At 47.7% G+C, this 17,549-nt stretch overlaps 1 protein-coding gene across 1 annotated transcript in view; it reads right to left on the reverse strand.

Moving 5' to 3' along the window:
• Positions 1-17,549, reverse strand: part of Csmd2 (CUB and Sushi multiple domains 2) — a 519,739-nt gene that overhangs the window by 333,529 nt on the left and 168,661 nt on the right. The window contains exon 5 of the mRNA XM_048350831.1: positions 13,175-13,382. Coding sequence (XP_048206788.1) covers positions 13,175-13,382 — 208 coding nt within the window. The remainder of the gene's footprint in view (positions 1-13,174; positions 13,383-17,549) is intronic.

The raw sequence follows: 17,549 nt of genomic DNA on the forward strand, positions 1-17,549 counted from the left end.
CATTAAAATGATGTAAGTTTACATTATAATTTGCCACATTGAAAAAAACACCTAAGTTTGCTTTGGATATATTCATCTGAGATTCCTGTCCATATAGGTGGAGCCCAGAAGATCTATCAGGTTAAAAGTTTCAACTGAGAGCTACTGGCATATAGATGATACTGAAAAACAACCTGTGATGGGTTGGGCTAAGTAGAAAGAAGGAAGATAGATGAAAGGAGAGTCTTAGGATACCCCAGCCATAGCAGTCCAAATGGAAAGGCTTAACAGAGAGGTTGAACAGTGGGGAGATAGGAAAGGGACATCTGACCAATGTCATGTGATGACAAGAAGCACTGCAAATGAGAATGGAGAATTAACATTGGATCTTATCACCTGGAAATCAGTAAGTAAAGTCAGTTTGAATGGAAAAGTTGGAGAGATATAGAAAAAACAGAGAATTACTAGTTGGGCAATGTGGTTCATATCTAAAACTCTAGCTACTTGGGAGGTGGGGATAAGGAGGATGTAAGTTTGAGACCAGTCCAGGCAAAAAGACAGTGAAACTGCCATTTCAATCAATAGTGGGGCCAGCATGGTACTGCACATCTATGGTGTCAGCTGTATGTGGGAATATCAGTGGGAGGATTCCAGTCAGGGATCTACCCTGAGCAAAAAATGCAAGGTCCACCCTGAAAAGTAATTTTAAAAAATAAGGGCTAGGAGTGGGGTTCAAGTGGTAGAGTTCCTGCCTAGCAAGGGAGAGGCCTTGAGTTCAAACCCCAGTACTGACCAAACAAAATAAAAAATATGAGAATTGTCTCACTACTTGGTATAGCTGAGACAGTGGGGTGGCAGCTGAATGGGGTGGAGAAATGGAGGACTTTGTGAGTGTTGTGTTTTAGGCTGAAGATACTACAACATGCCTGTATTCTGTTAGAGGCAGTCAAAAGACAGGAAAAGAAGGAATGGAAGAAGGAGAAGATGGGTTTAATCAGGAAACTTAAGGGACAAGGAAACTTCTAATCTGTTAGATGGAAGTGTGGTAGAAAAGTTCACTCTCCAAACCTTTCATCTATTCATTCACATTTCCTGGATCCCTTGCAGCTAGTCTGGACCAGATGTCAATTTCTGGCCAATGGTATTTAAATTGGGTGTGAAAACGACCATGTCAGGCTTGGGTTGTGGATAATCCTATGTTAGATTCTCGCTGCCACAGCACTGGAGTAGGTCATACTCCAGGTGAAGCAACCATTCGGTGGTAACAGCCCATGATCCTGGATACCTAACAGCATAACTTTGTGGAATCACAACCCACTGGCCCACAGTGGACATTTAACATGAGCAAGAAATATTCCTTTGTGGTGGGACACCATTGAGTTTTAGGATTAATGAAATTCAAGAGAAGCAAGTGGCCAGACGTGAGATTGCATTGGTAGGGAAGGGTTAGCTGCAGAGGGGTCTTACATGTCTGATCAAGGGCTTAAATTTTATTCTGTTAGACAACAGAAGATGATTGAAAGCTTTCGCCTGGGGCTTAGCTTGTCAGAGCTGCATTTTAATTAAGCCTTTCTGGTAGACCATGGGGAGAATGAATTGACAAGTGCCAAGAGGCTGGGAGATCAGTCAGGAGGCTATTAAAACCCACAAAGAAGGAAAGATGATGGGCTGGAACCCAGGGAGTGGCAGTAAGAATAGGAAGACATCAGGAGAACTTTGTAATTAATTGAATGTGACTGGTGAGACTGAGGTGAATCAGATGACTTCCAGGTTTGGGGATAAGTAGGTGGAGGATGGTACCATAAACTAAGAACAGAAACAAACTTCTGGGCATTTTCAGTGGTCAGTTATAAGCAGAGTTGAGAGATATTGGGGTGCATCAAGGTGAGGATGTCTTCCAGATGGTTGGTGGTTAAGTTTGGTGCTCAGTGAGAGGCTGAGCAATAGAAGCAGTGTTGAAAGTGAAAACAAACGTGATATCTGAAACCATAGGACAGGTAAACATGGCCCAGGGAGAATGTCCTGGGCACTAAGAACAGAGAGAAATAAAAAAGAAGGAAGAATTTGCAAGGAGATCCAAGAAGAAGAAAGAGGAGTTTGCAGATAGAGAAAGGAGGGCTCCACAGGAAGAACATAACCTATATAAAATAAGTATCACTCAAGTGTTTTAACGTAAGCTCTCAAAATACCTTCTTGAGGTAGAATAGAAAGTGTTGGTGTTTGGAGTGGGATGGGGCTGTTCTCTGCTATTGATCTTAAAGGGAATGGGTTCAGGAAAAGGCTGGGGAGGGGGTAGAAAAGTAAAAAGGAAAGTAGATTAATAGATGGGCAGAGAAGATATGAAATAATTACATGACTACTCTTCTAGATGCAGAGCTGAGCAATGTTCAGGGGCACTGGAGGTTTTCATCTTCCAGGAGGCCTCTCTCCCTGATTCCTTCAGTCTAATCTAGTCCTCTCCCTACCCAGTGACCCAGACTGCTGCAGTCAACAGGGATAGTTTTGCTAATTCCAACAGACCTTCAAATAATAGAGTTTCCTGTGTGAATCCTGCATTCCTGGTGAGTTGGTAAGTGTCACAATCCTACCACTGCACAAGGAAAAGACACTTTAGCTACTCAGGAGGTTGAGATGTGAGGACCATGGTTCAAAACCAGCTCAGGCAGGAAAGTCTATGGGATTCATCTCCAATTAGCAACTAAAAAGCCAGAAGTGGAGCTGTGGCTCAAGTGGTACAGTGCCAGCCTTGAGCAAAAAACACTAAGAGACAGCAGCCAGGCTCTGAGTTCAAGCCTCAATACTGGGAAGGAAGGAAGGAAGGAAGGAAGGAAGGAAGGAAGGAAGGAAGGAAGGAAGGAAGGAAGGAAGGAAGGAAGGAAGGAAGGAAGGAAGGAAGGAAGGAAGGAAAGAAGGAAGGAAGGAAGGAAGGAAGGAAGGAAGGAAAGAAGGAAGGAAGGAAGGAAGGGAAAGAGTATGTCTCAGAAAGAGAAGCTAGGCCATGGGTCAGTCCTCGGAATTGGAAGAGCTAGCCAGAGACAGATGCAAGCAAAACCTGCGTGAAATACTGTGCAAGCAAAGCCAGGAGCCCAGACAACAAACATTTGTGGCCAAATAAGAAAACAGAGACCTTGACTGTTTTGAACAAATCAACACTGTTCCGGAAGACAGGGCTTGCCAGGATGCAGGGCTTCTGAAAGAGCCCAGAACAATTCTTTCCATCTGTCTTAGCTGTGCGGGCAGGCACCTGGCAGGTCCTCAGGAGAGGCGGAAGACAGCATCTTGTCTGCTTGTCTGCGCCCTTCACAGCGCTGGCACTGGCTTCTTGCAGGCCAGGTACTCAGTACAAACCTGTTGCTGGCGGTCAGCCACTGGCCCTTGGTTTTCCAAGCACAGAACTACCCAACCTCCAACTTCAGCAGAGCCTGTGGCAGACAGCAGCCCCTTGCATCCAGCAACTCCCAGCTCCAGTTCTCTTTCTGGAAATAAGCTGTCACCTACTGAAGCCAGGAGGCCAGGCTGTCAATCCACAGCAAGTCCAGGAGTCCAGGCCTGGCCCCTGAAGGTGCTGCATGCCAGCAGCATGCCTGGGGCACTGATATTCTCCTATGGGGGCCTGGCTACAGAGCTTGTAATGCTATTTCCAACTCAGAGAGATATGGGAGATGAGATTGTAAAGGGCTGGTTATTGATGGCTACAATGGATGCAATTTCATGGGCTCCATAGGAAGACATGGGTTTCTTGGTGCAAGGTGGCACCGAGGGGATGAGAGCTGCACATCTCCCTGGCAGGTCGCAGCTGGGAGAGCAGTAGGGAGGCATTAGGGAGCAGGCTCTGGGTGGCAGCTGGGAGAGGCCTGCTCTGGCTTGACTGGCTCTGGCAAGCTACGCTCAGCATTCTCAGCCCTTGAAGCCTCTTTGCCAGTTCAGGATCTTGCCCTTGCAAAGCAGGTGAAAGTTCACAGGACAGATGCCAGGCCAGTGCCCTTCCAGGCATGAAGGGAAGTAGGTAGAGGGCTGAAGGATCTTTCTGCTTTTGGGCCTGCAATACTTCATCTCAATTCCTTCTCCACAGGCAGCTGAAATTCCATCCCCCCAGTGGTGTCTCCCTCAGTTTATCTTATAAGGGGGTCGTAGTCCTCATTCTCTTCATTTCCTTATGGCACATCTTAGATATGTGTTTTATATTTTATTTTATTTTTTGCAGTACTGTGGGCCTTATACTCTCTTGGCCTGCTTACTCATTGGCCTTCTCCCTCCTGATTCATGCCTCCGGCTCTGCTTTTGGCTGACAGTTTAGAGATGGAATCTAGTGGACTTTTCTGCCCAAGCTGGCCTCAAAATATGATCTTTTGGATCTTAACCTCCTGAGTAGCTAGTATGGCAAGTGTGTGCCACCAGAGCCATATGTTTGGGATAATTTCAAAATGGGACAAGTCCCATGAAGTCTCACAGGCCTTGTATGTCTCTTTTTCTATCATTGGGTTCCCAGGACAAGGGCCACTGGGGGTGAGGGAAGAAAGAGCCCAAGTAGTTTTTCTGGGTAAAACAAAACTAGGATGGATTCGTTTCCTGGTCAGGGAACAAAAAATCAAAAACAACCTAGGATGGAGAGATGTGGGTACTGAAGGTAGAGATGGAGACCAGGAGGCAAAAGATGAGCAGGCCACTCATCACTCCCAGCGTCCTCTGACATGGAGCCTGGCAGAAGGAGCTACTGAATTCACCCACCACCCTCACCAGTCTTATTCCAAAGGCTGTATAGCAGTAAACAGGGTCCCTTTGGTCCCTGATCCAGCCTCCTTTCCTTTTGTTTCTCTTCCTTCATTGCTTACTTTGTACTCCAGAGGCCAGTGCCTGCCACCACCCCCGCACTGGTCCAGCCCAGCTCCTTCCTGTGCTGCTTTGTTTAGCACACAGTCCTCTGTGGCCACCCAGCCAGCATGGTAGGCTTTGTCCCAAATCTCACCCCTTCCTCCACCTTCCTTCCTATGGAGCTCAGGTCTAGCCGACTGTGTACCTGAAACATGTTTTATTTTCTTCCATGCCAGCTAGAGCTCAAGGTTGGATCCCCTCTTATCTGAAGGGTGGCCAACATGTTTTATGGCTGCTTTCTGGGCCTTTGAGCTTAACACCATTAAAATTCAGACTGATTGTTTTCCTTCCTCGTTGAAACCATCAACAGCTTTCCATAACTGCCATTGACCATGAATATGGGGCAAAGATCTCTCTGGCCCAAACTCTCCTATGCTCATTGCTGGCCTGCCCTTCCTACCTCATCCCTCTGCTTCTCACTCGCAAAGCCCCAAGCATACCAGGGCTCCTTCCTGCTCTTTGCTGATGGAAATAACTCCTGGCTCCAGTTCAACATACAGGTCCTATTATGGGGAGGCAAAATGGGGAGCTCATTTCTCTGGGTCCTCCACAGGATTCCTCCATGTGTCAGGAAGATGGGAGGACAATCTTATTTCTCTTCAAAAGCCCGAGGTTGTCTTTGTTGGACCGACCACCTTACTTCACTCCCAGCATAAGATCCAAATGAGGTTGGAAGTCATGTGACCTGAATGTAGCTAATGGGAGCCCCTCTGGCTTCAAAGTGTAGAGGGGTGGGCACATGACTGGTCTAATTTTGGGTCAGCTGAGGGCTTTTGTTAGAACCCTCAAGAGAGATGCTCCTTTTCTGTCCCTAGACCAGGTGGGCTAATGGAAATTACTTTTGCTAGCTCGTGGGGACAGCCTGGCTGAGAATAAAGCAAAGCCTAGGAAGAGAGGGAGAGCATGTTAGGTGCATAGCTTGATCCAGCAGTACCTGAAGCTGACTACTAGACTTTTCTGTTACAGAAACCAGCATTCTCCCTTATCGGCTTGACTGACCTAGAGGTAGATTTCCATTTCTCTAATTGAAGGGATTCTGGCTATTATATATATCTCTCTTCAGCCCCTGGGGAAACTCATTTATACCTCGTAGAAAAGTACCTAGTATATGATATGGTAAAACATTTAATAATATTCTCCTCCTGGCCCTGACTCTAAGCTGCGGGGTCTGGTGAGTGCATGGCTATTACACAAACTTTTGTGTAGTGAATAAATAACTCCTTAGGACCCCGGGCTGTGTCTTTGTCTCCTGGCACCGAGGAAAGCCTGGTTAGTAGAAAAGTCTAAATCAATGATGATGGAAATAAACAGGGGGAAAGTAACCATGAGTATAAAGAATCTAAAGCAGTGGTGTGATACAATATACATAGATGTTCAAATAAGTGACTGTAGGTAATTAACAGACACCCCCTGCCCCTGACCATGACATAACATTCTCATTCTGACTCCATTTGTGTCTAACGGCCCCTGAATGCAATATTTAGTTAAAAGTGCCTGAGATCAAATAGCTCTGATCGGCTCAAATTCCATGTGTAAAATGCCTAATAATTAAAACAAGATCTTTCCATGGGAGAAAGAAGGTGGCTGGCAGGAGGTTCAAAGGGACTGTCTGTGAAGTAGATGGAAGCTTTGTGTCCCGACCAAAAGAAACGAAAGCAAACACAAAGGAGAACAAAGTTTAGGGGCTCCCTCAAAGCTCTCAGGTAGGAAGCGGAGGGCTGAGGGAGGCGGGGAGGGAAACCCAGAGTCGGTCCAATCTGCTTTCCAGGGAAACCAGCCCAGTCCGCCGAGCGGCCCCGGGCCAGGACGTGGGAAGCGCGGGGAGATAGACTCAGATTGCTTCTTCTTAGGCAGAGGAAAGGCTAGTCAAGGCTCAGAGGCTCTGGTGGGTGCATCCAGGGAGTGTCTTCCCCAGAGAATTCCCAGGACCATGTCCTGTCCTCTCAGAGCCCATCAGCATCCCTAAGATAATGTCCTCCCTCATTGTCCCTCGTTTCTTAGACCAAAATGGTCCCTGCTCTGTGGCTGAGCTCAGATAGGGCCTCCACCTGGGGTGGGGGAAAGGGAGAGTCTCCCACCTCTGCTTGATTCTGGCTGCTTGAAGCAGCTCCTCCTCTGAACGCTGATGTGAGCTCTCTGCTCTCCTACTCTTCCCACGTTTGGAGAAGGAAGTTCGTGACATGCACATATGGAAATACAGAATGAGCAGGCAGGGCCCAACTGTTCAGAAGGGAACTAGAAGTCTGGTGGAGGGGGCAAGGCACAGAGGCTGGGAATTCCCTAAGAGGCCAGGTTACAGAGTCCCCTAAGAGGCCAGGTCAGAGTCACAATGGGACATGAGGGATGGTCCGGGACCCTCTGGGAACTGGACACACAGGGAGGAGTGTGGGGCTCTCCCATCATGGATACCACACAAACATCTTCCAGTATTTGGCATCTCCTCTACCCTCAGGACAAACCTGGCTTCAGTTGTGAGCTCGGGCCAGGCCCCAGCTCTGCCTCTCCTCCCTGCTCTAGAAGGAAACCACCACTGGGGTGGGAGGAGAAGGAAAGAGGGAAGGTCCAGAGGGCTTAGAGGCTAGGGATGGCCTCGGTGGCCCCAGGTACAGGCTCTGGGCTGTTAGTATTCCCCATCTTCCCCTTCCCCCAGAGTGATGCCTCGACTCCAGTCCCCATCTCAGGAATTTTGCACCTCCAAGGAGCCCGGTAGCAGTGTCCTTATAGGCACTCTCACCGTGCTCTATAGCTTGTATAACCAATCCCATTTTCAGGTGTGGAAACTGAGGCTTAGAGGGGTTACTGAAAATCCCCAGATAGCACAACCACTAACAAGATGGATCTGTAATTTGAGGTCACTATCTGACATAACACCTATAATCTCAGCACTCAGAAGCCTGAGGCAGGAAGGCCACCAGTTCAAGGCCAGCTTGGATCACACAGTGAGTCTTAGGCCAGCCTAAGCTACATAATGAGACCCTGTCTTAAAATCCAGAAATAAAAGAAAAATAACAAGAAGCCACGATGCGGAAGGAAGTTGGGTCTAGAGGTTTCTCGCTTGTCTTTCCTTCAGTGACTTCACCAGCCATGGGCTGGCTGTCCCTGTCACTCATTTCAGACGAGATTGGGCGCGTTCAGGGTGGTATGGCTATAGACCCTGTCACTAATTTCAACGTGGCCTGACATCCTTCAGGGATGCAGACCCAGAATTAGGAGAGTCTTCACTGTGCCCCAGCCCTAGTCCTCTGAAAACCTCTAGGACCTCATGAACAGTAGCCATGGTAAGAGCATTTCCCTTTAATGAGAGGGGGAAGGCCCAGGAGTTCATGATAGTGAGAGCAAAGGAAACATCCTGCCCCAAGGATCAGGTATGAAAAATCTGGCCTCTAAATTGAGTTCAGTGAACTGGAGACAAAAGTAAGTGTGTGTGTGTGTGTGTGTGTGTGTGTGTGTGTGTGTGTATGTGTCGGTGATGGGGTATGTAATCAGGGAACAATACTAAATCTACTGCCGAGATCAGCCCAGCCCAGCTCCTGCTCATGGTCAATGTCACACACACAAAGCAGCAAAGATAGGGAGAACATGTCCACTGTACACCTGAGGGATTTCCAAACACATCATAAGAGCAGGCACTGGGCTTGGCATGGTGACAGCCTTTTCTGGTTGAAATCTGACCCAAGGGGTTCCTGAAGGCCAGTACAGACCACCCGAATAGAGACGAACTAGTCCACAACAGCTATGGGGGGCACAGCTGGGCCCTGGTACTGGTGCTTCACTGCTTCTATGCACTCCCCCACCCCAGGTCCCCCATCTTTTATGAAGCCCTCACAAGGTTACCCAGGAATTAATTCCTGCCACACTCTGGTCTGTGAGCTGTCCTGTTTTAGGAAACCACAGTGCTGAGGGCTTGCTAGGTGTTCTTCAAATATTCTGACTTGGCAATAACAAGATTATCAACCCCACAATTTCTCCACTAGTCTGTGAGAGGTAAGTCAGCTAGAGCCCCTAATTAAATCTCTACTGTGGACTTCCCACTGGGGGAGGGGAAGTATGAAGTTCGGATATTGCCTGCCCCACCCCCACTGAATGTGTGGGAAGCTCAGCCCCACGAGGGAGGGGGCACTGTCTTCTTGCTAGGTAAGTGATGCCCCGTTGTTCAGACCCATCTTTTCCAGCACAATCTTTTTTGCCATCTTTCCACACCTTGGCCCAGAACTCAAGAGAACAGCCTGAAATCTTAATGCATGCTAATGAAAGCAGTAGACTCAGAAGCCAGCAGCATCGAATTTTCACAAAAACCCAAGGATCTATGACGGAGAGGGGCCAGGAGAGAGCAGATTCCTCCCACACAGACGTCCTGAGCCTCCGCGTTTGTTTATCTATAATTGCTGTGCAAGTATAAATTAAAACAACAAATGCATCCTGCCTGGCAATGGTGACACGAAGCCCTGTAAATAATTATCATTTAATCTTATAGCAAAGAGTTCTGAACGACTCCCCTAATGATTTCCTCTGCTCGATTCCTGTCCTACTGAGTGACTTAATAGGAAAAGGGATATCTTTCAGATTGGTTTCAGTCCAGAAGTTTGGACAATGCACAAAGTCATAGCTGGGGGTGGGGAAGAAGCTGCAGGAAACCATTTGGCTTTGGACCATGGATAAACAAATGAGTCAAACAGACCTAAAGATTGGGAGGAGAGGGAGCTCGTACAGTTATTGATCTGTGTGTGTGTATGTGTGCGCACGCGTGCATGCCAGTACTGGCAACTGAACTCAGGACCTAGGCACTAGCCATGAGCTTTATTGCTCAAGGTTGGCACTCTACCATTTGAACCACACCTCTACTTTGGCCCTTTCTGTTGGTTAATTGGAGATGAGAGTCACATGGACTTTTCTGCCTGGGCTGGCTTTGAACCTGATCCTCAGATCTCAGTCTCCTGAGTAGCTACAATTATAGGTATGTGCCACCAGTGCCTGCTATGGGTAACTGATTGCTGTACCTATTTATGGGAAGCCAAGACTTGGGAATAATCTTACAAGAGGCCATGCCTTGGTGTCCTGAAGAAGTGCTATGCCACCACAAGGACAATCAGCCACAGCCACAGCCACAGACACAGCAGGCCGCAGCGGGCAGTCCCAGCTAGAAGACAGGCTTTGGACTGGGACTAACCTGGGGTAGAACCCCACCTCTGCTCCTTCCTGGCTGTGTGACCTCAGTGAATATCATAACTTCTTAGTGCTTTATTGTTTTCATCTATGCAATTACATTAGTTATTTCATATTATTTTTTATAGCGGTAAAAAAAATTAGAACTGCTTGGTACCTTTGGGCAGCAAACACTCAATAAATGATTAATCTATCAAATACATCATATTTTAGAGACATCTGTAATGATATAGCAAAAATGTTCAATGACAGCATGTTCATGTTCAATTAAAAATACACAAGGAACAGCAGGATGCTAATGGCTCACACCTATAATCCTGGATCCTCAGGAGGCTGAGATCTGAGGATTACGGTTTGAAGCCAGCCACAGGAGGAAAGTCTATGTGACTCTTATTTCCACTAAACTACCAAAAAATGCCACAAGTAGATCTGTGGTTCAAATGGTAGTGCACTAGCTTTGAGCAAAAGAAGCTTAAGGACAGTGCCCAAACCCTGAGTTCAAACACCAGGAATGGCACAAGTAAACCATGACTAAAGGCTGGAAATGTGGCTTAGTGGTAGAGTGCTTGCCTAACAGGCATGAAGCCCTGGGTTTGATTCCTCAGTACCACATATGCAGAAAAGGCTGGAAGTTATGCTGTGGATCAAGTGGTAGAGTACTAGCCTTGAGCAAAAGAAGCTCAAGGACAGGAGCCCAGACCAAGTTCAAGTCCCAGGACTGGCAAAAGAAGAATTAGGAGGAGAAGGAGAAGGAGAAGGAGAAGGAGAAGAAGGAGGAGGAGGAGAAGAAGAAGAAGAAGAAGATGACTGAGCTAGGTACAGTGGCTCAGGCTATAATTCTAGCTTCTTAATCAATAACTGGACATGGTGGTGCCTACCTGTCAATCCAGCTAAGTAGGAGGCTGAGATTAGGAGGATTGTGGCCTAGGCCAGCCAGGGCAAAAATGTTCACAAGAATCCATCTTAATGAAAGTAACTAGGTGTGGCAGCACATTCCTGTCATTTCAGCTTTTTTTTTTTTTTTTTTTGGCCAGTCCTCTGCCTTGAACTCAGAGCCTGAGCACTGTCCCTGGCTTCTTTTTGCTCAAGGCTAGCACTCTGCCACTTGAGCCACAGCGCCACTTCTGGCCATTTTCTATATATGTGGTACTGAGGAATCGAACCCAGAGATTTATGTATACGAGGCAAGCACTCCTGCCACTAAGCTATATTCCCAGCCCTCATTTCAGCTTATGTAGGAGTTTAAAATTGGAAGATTATAGTCCAGGTGCCATACTCAGCAAAAATAATTAAATAAGCAGCATACAAAAGGGCTGGTGGTATGAGTCAACTGATATGATAGGGCATCTACCTAACAAGCATGAGACCCTGAGTTTAAATCTCAGTACTACAAAACAAAACATAACAAAATCCATCACCACCAACAAAAACATAGAGACAACAGATGACATGTTGACTCTAAGCTTATACTGTTAAAATATATAAATACAAAATATATAAATAGCCAGCTAGCTTGACATTTGGCCAACCCAAAAAGTAAGAACAAAAAAACAAAGGAAGGGGGACAAAAGGGAATACAACCAAACTTTGAAAATTTCGGTGCTCATTCTAACTTTGCACATTTTCCATACATCCTCCAAGCAGCACAGATATTCTATTTGCACTCTGGAAAATCGATATTTTACACAAAGTGAAGGACTGCAGGCTTTGCAGCTCATGAGGATTACAGATCAGCAAAGGTCCCCCACTGCCAACCCAACTCCTAGCTGGAGTTGCCAGTGCTTACAGAACAGCAGGCTCTATGGACCAGAGTAAGATCTTAGCTTCCTGAGTTCCCCAAGTGGTAAATGACCCAAATGAGCTCTGGATAGCAGGTCTGCTAACCCTGGGTCCGCTCACCTCCAATTGCATGAGGAAACTTGCTTTCCCCAGGTAATGAAGTCCCAAATCTGAGAGTACTTTTGCAGGTGTCCCATCCCATCTCAACATTCCTAAAGAGCCACACCAGGCCCTAGCCATGTGTTTGTCTGAGTTCCTCAACCAACCAGGACCCCCTCCCCAGGACCATGTCTCATTCAACTGGGGATGTCATCAGTTCACAAGCATGTACCCAGAAGACAAGCAGAGTCTCCTCCTGTTTCTTTCCTCTCCCTCCTCTCCTCTTTCCCAGCTTACTGTCCCATCTCCTGACTTCCATGTCTTCATCCCTCCAGACAACAAATTTACCTCACTCTTGCAGCCATCACTCCCTGCTTTACCCACAATCCTCAGTGATGTCCCTCCACCCTCTACCCCTGGGCACAGAGCCCTGCCTGCCCAAGCCAGCCTGTAGCAATGGAGGCAGAGAACATGGCCATCCCTGCCTGGTACACACTAGGACGTGACCTTTCACTTGCTCCTGATGGCCACATTGTGGCAACACAATAGCATGTTCATGTTCAATTAAGAATACACGACAAACAGCAGGGTACTGATGGCTCACACCTACAATCATGAGAACACAAGAACATGTTCTAAATGACCCACCACCATGTGCAAGGTTGGTCCCAACTGAACATTCCAGAACTCATTTCAGCTTGGGTACAACCTGTGATACAAGTGTGGGAGATACCAAGCAAGCAAGACTGGAAAAGCCATTAACTGTCCATTTCCTGTGGTCCATAATACCTGAAAATGTCCATAAAATAGGCCACAGGAGATCCATTTGGGGGGGGGGACAAATCCAGGACAAGAGGAAGATGGTCTTTCCATACTAAGATACGAGCTTTCCTACAACTCACAGCCTGGTAGGGGGAAAAGCATCACCCCTACAGTTCATCTCTCTGTTGGATGCTCTGCCTAGATCTTCCAGAAATGGAGCTTTTCTGATATGCTGTCCTCTTCCTGAGACCATTATTAGTCCTAAGTTAAGTTACTCATCTAAGACCCACCATGAAATTCTTCAGGAAGGACATGCTTTATATCAGATCCAGAAATCCCTGTGAAAATGTACTCCAGCTTTACAAAACATGGCAGATACAGCTCTTTGTGATAAGACACAGGTTCAAGTACAGGTATAAGGAATGATAAAGAGGCTCAGGTCCTGGCATTGAAGAGACCCCATGCATCCCAAGCTGAAGAGGCCAGGGGGAAAACAGAAGAAGGCCAGATGTGTACTTACCACAGGGAGGAGCCTTCAGTCCCTGTGACCTCCAGAAAGTCGTATCCATCCTCCAGCTGGAAGTCGATGAAGACCAGGGCGATGGTGTCTCCGAGCTCAGCTAGAATGGTCCATGTGCAGTCGGCGTTGTTGTGATACTCGGAAGGGAAGTGTGGGCTGGAGATGATGCCGCTCTGACCCCTCAGGGTCCCACCGCAGGCGTCGTCCGCTGCAGGCACAGAGACAAGATCACATGAGTGCTTGGGTTCTCAGGGACACTGCCACTCATGGTGGGCTTCATTCATGAGAAGCAGAAAGGGCCCGGAAATAGGATATGTGGGCGCATGGGTCCAGAATATGCAAATAACAATGATGGCAGACCTCCATAGCCCATCCTGGGAGCCAGTTGCTGGACTGAGAATTTTACATACCCCTGTTCTCATTTAATGGGAAAAGAATGCCATGTCACAGGAAGATGGAGTAATTTAATCTAGTTCACACAGCAAATGAGTAGCCGAGACCATCACTGGATCCTGACCTAGGGAGTGCATGCCACACCACCACAGTATTCCTTGATAACCACAAGGGAGGAGAAGCTAACAGTCAGAACTTAAGGGCAAGAGCATGATAAACCAAACCAACCCAAAAGGTAACACAGCTTCCTGGGAAAAACTCTCACCGGGCATCTCAGGTTACATGGGGCAGCTCGCTCCCAAGTTCTACATGCAGCTCTCCTGCCCCTGTCCTTCTGCCTATGCTGCCTTTTCCCCAGCACATGTCTCTTGAAGTTTCCAGACCCAAATCCTTCTCTGTGCTCTGGGCTCCCTCAGACACAGTGCTCTGCCTGTCAGCATGGCATCTGAGCACCGTTGGGACTCCCCAACGGTCGCCTTGTGTAAGTGCTCCCTAAAGAGGAACCTAGCCTAGCCTTGCTGCTCTGGCCTGAATCCAAGCCAAGACATGACATTCATTCAAGGAAGAGGATCCAAGGGTCACGCACTGATTCATGTGTGGTACTTTAGAGCACTAGTTTTGAAATACCACAGGCCTTGGGGTAGCCATGGTGCCTGCAATCCCCAGGTGACCCCACTGCAAGTTGCCCACACTCTCCAGGCCTGTCCTTCTGTGCCCTTAGTCCATATGGGCTGCTTCAGAGATGCAGAGAGGAAGACCACAGGCTGGTCCGTGTTCAACTGAGCCAGCGGTCATGGGGGCCTTCGGGCCAGCCCTGTACTCTAAGCTCTCATCCCAGGTACTCTGCTAAGGATTCCACATGTTTCAGCTCATGCATACTGCAGCACTCTAGTTCTCAGTTTACAGGCGAGGAAACCAAGACACAAACTCGGTCACTTGCTCAAAGTGACACAGCTCATAGAGCCAGAGGGCCTGAAATTCTGAACCCCAAAACTCCACTTCAGGGGACGATGTCTTTGGCCAATGTATTCATAAAATGCAGGACATTTGCTTAGAGCACCGAGTCCACCTGGGAAGGCTGAACAGTGGAGGCATCATTACAGCTGGGTTTTGAAGGATGAATAGGAGTTCTTGGGATACACAAGAAAAGGAAAGGCTCTTCATGAAAAAGTGCAACCAGGAGCACAGAGATAAGAAAGTACCAAGCCTTGTTCAGGACAAAGAGCTCTGTGGAATCCCACATTAGTGAACTGAGGGATGATGGGACAGTAGCAACTGAAATACTAGAGGGTCCACATCCTACAAATACTCTCACCAACTTTTTTTTTTGGGGGGGGTGGTCCAGGGATACCTTTGAGCTATGATCCTTCAGTCTCTGCCTTCCAAGTTGCTAACATTGCTTGAGGGCTTCTAAGAGTACACTTTTCTCTTTCTGGAATCATCTTCTCTTCCTCATGGGGCCTGCTTGGCTCCCCCATCAGCCTTTAGGCTCCTGTCTAAGTGTCACTTCCTTGAGGATCTTTCCAGAAGCATCTCCCCATCCCATGCATTCATGCTCCCATAATTACTTTCCATACTTCATTTATTTCCTTTCTAGACAGCAAACTCCATGAGAGCAGGGGCAATGTCTGCTCTGTCTCTAGTACCATTCAAAAAGTACCTAGCTCCTTTCTAGGTATACAGCAGCCATGTAACAAACATCTAGCATCATTTTAGCTTCAATAAATACCTAGCATATTTCTGGGTATACAACATGCATCTAATAAGTACCTAGCACCTTTCTAGGTATACAGCAGGCATTCAATAAGTAGCACTTTAACATATGTTCTCAGGGTCACACAGGGAGTAGCTGAGCCAGTTGCAGTTGTGTGTCACTAGAGGTAGAGATGTAGTCTAGATGCAGTCTCCTGCCTACCATGACAAGGCCTCCTTGTTTGACAGTGCTTGGTTGAGCCATTGTCACACTTCCAAACTGTACACTGTTACTCAGTGACTCCTGGATGGTGCTGAAACTTTTCGCCAGTGGGCAGAGCCTCTGGTCTACTGCAAAGACATCATCTGGAGCTCCCTAGACCCCCTCACTCCTCCAGCACCATCCCCTTTGATTAAAGATGCCGTAAAAGCCATTTGGAGATTTTCCTCACACTTTAAACAAGGCATCATATTTCATGATTACAACTTTGGAGTCATAAAATATAACCTTCAGCTGACACCACAGGCCTAAAATATTCATCGGCACTGTTCCTTCTCTGACTACGGGCCTGCATGGGCTCTGTGCATTCTGGAGCAGGGCGTTATGCTGATAGTTGCCTTTTCAACTTTTATGGCTTTATTTATGACTGGCTTTGGGTTCTACTAAAGTCTCTCCAATTAACCATAATTTTAGAAAACTGTCCCTGGGTCTCTGCAACCATCTGTTAACTCTACAATGGCAGGCGTTTCTGGGAGGAATGAAGGAATGTTTGTGAGAGATTTCTCCATTCCAGGCCACCTCCAGCATGCCACCTTGTATACTTAAGATCCTCAGCAGTGGACTTCTGCCCACGTTTTTCCAGCTCTGGACTCTCAATCTCAGAGGAAATGGAAACATTCAGGGGTCTGAGGAAGAGGCTGCCATCTTGCAACACCAAGCAAGCCAGGGTCCTGGTGCCTCAATGTTGTGCTCTTTCTCTTCTGCATGGCTCGTGTGCCTGTCCATGCTGGAAACTCAGGAAATGTCCCAACTGCTCACCCCATTCTTCTAAGGCTTTGGGCTCCACACCTTCATCCTTGGCTTTATCAAAGACACTGCTTCATCAAGTTAAGAAATGAGTGTTGGTGTGGGGATGCATGCCTGTAATCCTAGCTACTCAGGAGTCTATAGAGGCAGCTGCTTAGCATGCTTGAAAACCGTGGGATTCAAGCTGAGCACCAGTGGCTCACATCTGTCATCCTAGCTACTCAGGAGGCTGAGATCACTTAAACTCAGTCACTTGTCACCTCTGTGGACAGCCATTCCCGATGCTCCATCTAAAGCAGTGCTGCCTCTTGCTTTCCTTCCTAACTCCTAGCTCCACCTGAGATTTATGTATTTGATTTTCAGCACTTTTCCATGTCCTGACTGCTAGCTGAGAAGGTCCAGGAGACGGTGGGGTCTGGTCTGGCTGGATCTTCACTACAGCTCTCTGTAGCTAGGCCAATATCTGGCACACAATAGGCAGTCGGTAAGCAAGAATTGAATCCATGACTGGCTGGGCACGGGAGTCACTCAGAAAGCTGTTGGCTCACTGGGTGAATGAATGAGTAAGCAATCAGCCCTGGAAGGCTGCTTACTTTAAGATCTAGATTTAAAACTCAGAGAGATGTAGCGGCATGCTGGTGGCCACTCTGCTCTGTGCTGGCACATGTGGTGCAGAAGCAGGGCCTGTGTATTACTCCAGCTACCACCAGTGCCCAGCATACCCCCTGCCACACATTCCGCAGATTCCTCTCCCCAGAGTGGCGAGTCCGCACGTGCCATCTCAGCTTCTGTAGACTGTGTGCCAGTTCCCCCAGGTCTGGTGACAGCAGGCAGTGTTTGGCTTGACTCTCCAAGGCCAGTTTTCTCTCCACCACCTGCTTCCTAGCCCTCCAGTGTATCTGAATTCCTTCTTTCCTTCCTTCCTCCCAAGGCCTCCCATGATCTGAGGCCAATGTCGCCCATAAGTCAAAGGCCAGCTGCTACAATACCTGCCGTCTTCATCGTGTGGGTCAAAGAGATTGCACAAATCCCAGCATTACCCCGGGACTGCCTTCAAAAAGTGTGCCCAGACTGAGAAAACAAAGGGAGGTCACAGGCCTCGACCCCTGTCTTGGCCAGTTCAACCAAGCTGCCATGAGCAGCATCCTTGGCCTGGGCCTCCGTGAGAGTCAGCCTCGTACCCATTCTGCTCCCAACCCAGCTGCTCCCTCTACCCCATTTAGCCAGTAACTAGCATCTCCTGGATGGAGAAGATACACATAG

The sequence above is a fragment of the Perognathus longimembris genome, chromosome 7, assembly GCF_023159225.1.
Source record: "Perognathus longimembris pacificus isolate PPM17 chromosome 7, ASM2315922v1, whole genome shotgun sequence".
Classification (NCBI taxonomy): domain Eukaryota; kingdom Metazoa; phylum Chordata; class Mammalia; order Rodentia; family Heteromyidae; genus Perognathus; species Perognathus longimembris.